General features: G+C 39.4%; 1 protein-coding gene across 1 annotated transcript; it reads left to right on the forward strand.

The window, feature by feature from the left end:
• The first annotated feature begins 369 nt into the window (after positions 1 to 369).
• On the forward strand, positions 370 to 4,347 carry LOC147216896 (putative fibroblast growth factor 1). The gene is made up of 4 exons (XM_086177222.1): positions 370 to 536; positions 2,142 to 2,331; positions 2,892 to 2,995; positions 3,460 to 4,347. The coding sequence occupies exons 1-4, from the start codon at positions 495 to 497 to the stop codon at positions 3,643 to 3,645; spliced, it is 522 nt and encodes a 173-aa protein (XP_086033348.1). The 5' UTR covers positions 370 to 494; the 3' UTR covers positions 3,646 to 4,347.
• The last annotated feature ends 483 nt before the right edge of the window (positions 4,348 to 4,830 follow it).

Below are 4,830 nucleotides of genomic sequence, written 5' to 3' on the forward strand. Positions count from 1 at the left end.
CACCACACTGAGAAAAAGACAGCATTTCATGCAGAAAAAGTTGAAATATTACAGGGATGAAGTTACTCCTGAACCAGCACAGCTACGGGAAGGAGCTATGTCAGCCGCGAGTTTCAGCATTTTGCTGCGGCCTACTGTCCCAGCTCGAATTTCAAAGCTGGAATCAGACTGACAGTGTGGCCTTCCCCCAGATGTCAGGAATCAGGGTCACGTTATGAGGAATTCTGGGAAGCGTAGTGACTTCGTCTCTTGATAAAAGTTGGTATCGCACCGTTCGTCTCGCCCTCTCTGCTCTAGAGAGGTAATTTTAGCCCTGACGTCGACTTGTTAAAATGAGTCCTGCGTTGTCAGAGGGGTGGAGAGGTTGGTGTGTGTGTTAGCAGAGAGTACAAATACAGTCCTCTTGAGTCTGTGCGGGGGGATAGAGAGAGGGAGAAGAAAAAAAAATCACAAAATAAAACGTCTATCGGTATAAAGAGGGACGCAGGGAGAACATGCTGGCTCACCTGGAGCGGTGTCACGTGACCATTTCACAGGTAAGTGCCTTAACACTACGCGATCGTAGTTTGGATCTTGTGTGTGTGATAATATCCTCAAACCAGAAGGCTTGCAGGGAAACTGCCCATTAGGAGTATTCTTAAATGCGTAAATGTATTTAGATGTGATACATTTATTAGAAATAAACTATACTATTCCAGCTTAGTAGGTTAACTTTGCAACGTCTCCTCCCACGCGTCTGCACTCTGACTTTTGACGTCGTCCCCCATCCACCCATGGCCCTGTGCGCAGGTCCTCACAGATCAGTCCTGGCTCTGACTTAGCTCCAATCCCATAAAACAGGATTCTTCTCCAGGCCCCCGAAAAAAAAAAAGCTGCAAAAGGAGTGGGTAGGCCCTTACATTCCTCATGTGGCTTTGCACTGCTCTCCAGCTCCTCCTCTTGCTCTTCACGTCTCTTCAAGATGGTCCAGATGTCCCATCACAACCCTGCTCTCCATCTGGTTTTAAAGTGTTACAAATACCAACACCATGCCACCACTAGCCAATAGGAAAGAATTTTCAAACTTGATTTTAAGGCTATTGAGAAATGTGAACGCCAGAGGGTTGATTTTCCTTTCATTTGTAAGGCTGGTTGTAGTTTATCTGTCATTGACTATAAATGTTTTTTCATTTATTTATTTTTTACTCAAACCATGTGGATGGAGGATTTATTTTATTTTATTTTATTTTATTTTATTTTATTTTATTTTATTTTATTTTATTTTATTTTATTTTATTTTATTTTATTTTATCATATTTATCCATTACTTATCCGACACTTAGAGTCCACAACCAGCCTCTTCCACCCTCCCTGCCATCCAACAGGAAAGAATTTACAAGCTTAAGTTAAGGGATATTGAGAAGTTTTGATGCCAGAGGGTTGTATTAAAATTCTTAATAATTTATTTTTGTATGGCCGGTTGTAGTTTTCACCTCACAGATCACCACCAACTTTATTTTTCCATGTATTTTATTCAACTCAAACCATGTGAATGCAGGGTTTATTTTATTTTATTTTATTTTATTTTATTTTATTTTATTTTATTTTATTTTATTTTATTTTATTTTATTTTATTTCATCCATCCATCCATTATCTACCACTTATCCCACACTTTAGGACGGTCCACTACCAGACCCCCTCCCCCTTGTCACCTCTTAGAGAGGCCACTGCCTGAGGATGCCAGATTTTTTGTTTTTTGTTTTGTTTTGTTTTGTTTTTGTAAGCCAGTTGTAGTTTTTGCTTTTTTTCTGTTCTTCTTCTTTTTTTTTTATGTTGAACCAGTTTCAGGTGAAAAATTACATCACCACCGTCTGGAAATTATACGACCCAGAAAGATGTTGGGTTTCTGGCTTTCAGCCGCTGAGGTTTCATCACTTCATATTAAAAAAAAAAAAAAAAAAAGAGGGGGGGTTGAAAGCCTGAGACAAACGGAGAGACCAGAGGGAAAACATGATGGAGGGAGGTTTTGAGGAGAGCAGCATTTCCCGTAATCACACCGCGAGGGAGGAGGTGTCGTACCGTCCTCCCTTGTTTTCTCCCGTGTTTCGGACACAGTCCAGGTGACATGGATGGCAAACACAGCCGCTCTCCTCCCTTGCAGCCTCAGTCCGCACGCAGGATGTCTGAAGGGGACGTCCTGGTGCTGCCGGCCCCGGCGGCTACTTTTCCAGACTTTTCCAGACAGGAGCACCGCAAGCTCACCAGGCTCTACTGCCAGAACGGAGGCCATCACCTCAGGATTTTGCCCAATGGCACTGTGAACGGCGGCAGGCAGGACGGCGACCTATATGGTGAGTTTGTTTTTTTTTTTCCTTTTCATTTGTGATAACACCTTTTGTAAAACACACAGGTTGAGGATGAAATATCACCCTCGGTTCCTATTATTTACTGATATGCAGCAGGTGAAAAGATAGTCTTTATTTTTTAAGCTGTGTTCAATCCAAATATTTATTTACATAAAAATGTTGCTTACTAACCCAGAACTTTATGCCTAAAAAGGATTTGGGGGCTTTAAAACTACACGTTTGGAGCATCAAGGCTAATAAGCTAAATAGTCAGGCTATACCTGAACATTTTAGCCTACTTTTTTTTTTTTTTTTTTTTTTGTTTTCTTTGGGGGGGGGGGGGGGGGGGGGGCAATTTTATCAAAAGTCAATATTATTCCTATTTTGTCTGTTTATATACAGCCAAGCTTTATATATGGAAATAAAAGAAAATAAACAACAAATCCTCACATTTGCATGAATATCCTGCCTGTGTGTGTGTGTGTGTGTGTGTGTGTGTGCGCATGTGTGTGAATGTGTGTGCATTTGTGTGTGTGTGTGTGTGTGTGTGTGTGTGTGTTTTACAGACACCCTGCAGGTGAAGGCTGTGGCTGTGGGAGTTGTAGTCATCATCGGTGAAGCCACAGGAAGGTACCTGGCCATGAACAAAATCGGAGGGCTTTACGGATCAGTAAGTTGATCAGTCATATAAATACATTTTAATATTATATATTTTTATGTATTTTTTCTGACTTGGCCAGGTCTCTGTGAGTGAATAGTTTTCTTCACTGCAAAGTTGCATGAGGGAGTTTAGAACGGTAGTATTGCCCAATCCTCTCAATCTCGCAATACAACTGTTGTTCTTAGTAACATGAATAAGTCACCAATTCCTGCAGTTGTTTTTCCTGCAAAGTCTATTTCCAAACTGGAAAATCACTGCTGTTTTTTTCTTTTTTTTATTCTTTCCAGTCACCTGTAAATCTCCCAGAGCAGTATTTACAAAAGTAGACAAAGATTTGATTTTATCGTGTCTCCATTTGTTACGGTGCAATTGTCGGCGTATGTGTAATTACAGTATAATTACGCACCAGATTTTAAAACTTATCGACTATAACCCGCTGTTTCCCCCCCTCACGCCCTCTCACTTGGTCTCAGCAAGCACTGACGGATGAATGTCACTTCTTGGAGAAGTACGAAGAAAACCACTACAACACATATTGCTCTCAGAAGTATAACTGGTACGTCGGGCTGAAAAAGAACGGTCAACCCAAATCCGGACCGGAGACCCACTGGGGTCAGAGGGCAATTTTTTTCCTGCCGAGGCCAGCGGGCAGCATTTGAAAAGTATAAAATGCTGAAGGTTTACTTTATAAGTACAGGTACAACGCGCCGCTGTTAAACAGCTTCATTTTGGACGTCATTCCTCATTTCGCAAGCAGAAGATGCGTTCCTGCTCAAGTAAGCAGCCGAAATAATCGTCGCAGGTATCTGATGCATGAAGAAAACCGACAAATTGGCGATCTAAAAAAAAAAAAAGAGAAAGACACAACCATTCTGCACTGCATCTTAACTCCAGCAACGCGTTTTAACGTTTGTTTGTTTTTTCTATTTTCCCGCTCCGGAACAGAAAAGATGTAATACTTTAGCTGCCTCTCTCAGGGCACAGACTGAAGAGTAGCATATATTTTTCATCACATATCATAATATAATTAAAACAGAACATGAATGATAAATATTATTATTATATAAATATTATCATTGTAAAAGTGTTTGATGTACATCAAACTGACTGGTAAACAATGAAATGACAATGTGAAGGATTACAAGCCTGTTTTACCTTAATATGTATTAACAAAATATACATTGTGTCCATATGATTGGGGACTATTTTATTTTATTTTATCTTATTTTATTTTATTTTATTTTATCTTATTATTTTATTTTATTTTATTAAATGTTTAACATGTTTTTGTGCCCAATAAATATCCGTGCATACATACCTTTCCTGAAAATGTTACTGTAAATTAAAAAAAGTTAAATCACTATCGTGAACATCAATTTATTTATATAGATTCCTTGTGTTTCCAACCATCGTACTAAATAATGAAAATAAAATGTGATATTCATGTAATAGTTCCATTAAAATGCATCAAAAAAAATTGCACTTGTATTTCTTGTCACTTATAAACATTTGGTAAAAACGTTCAGACAAGTTCCAGACATAGTCCTCATCTCAAGACAAGTACTGACAACATTTGGCCACAAGATGACAGCATTGACTTAGATTGAGAGGCGTTTCTCCATAGTCTGGTCTTGGAGGTTTCCTGTCTTCTAACTTAGTTTATTATTACTGGCAGAGGGTTTGGGTAAAAGTAGTAAGTAGTTGTAGTAGGTACATCTAAGACACCACAAAGCCACCATCTGCAGCATGTTATTAGCCTACTGTTTTAGGGTGGGGGTTTGTGCAAAAAAAAAAAAAAAAACCTCCAGCCTGCTGTCCGCTAGCAGATCCTGCACTCTGAAACA

This window comes from Fistularia commersonii, chromosome 29 (assembly GCF_037954325.1).
Source record: "Fistularia commersonii isolate RoL2024-O1a breed Wild chromosome 29, RoL_Fcom_v1.0, whole genome shotgun sequence".
NCBI classification, from domain to species: domain Eukaryota; kingdom Metazoa; phylum Chordata; class Actinopteri; order Syngnathiformes; family Fistulariidae; genus Fistularia; species Fistularia commersonii.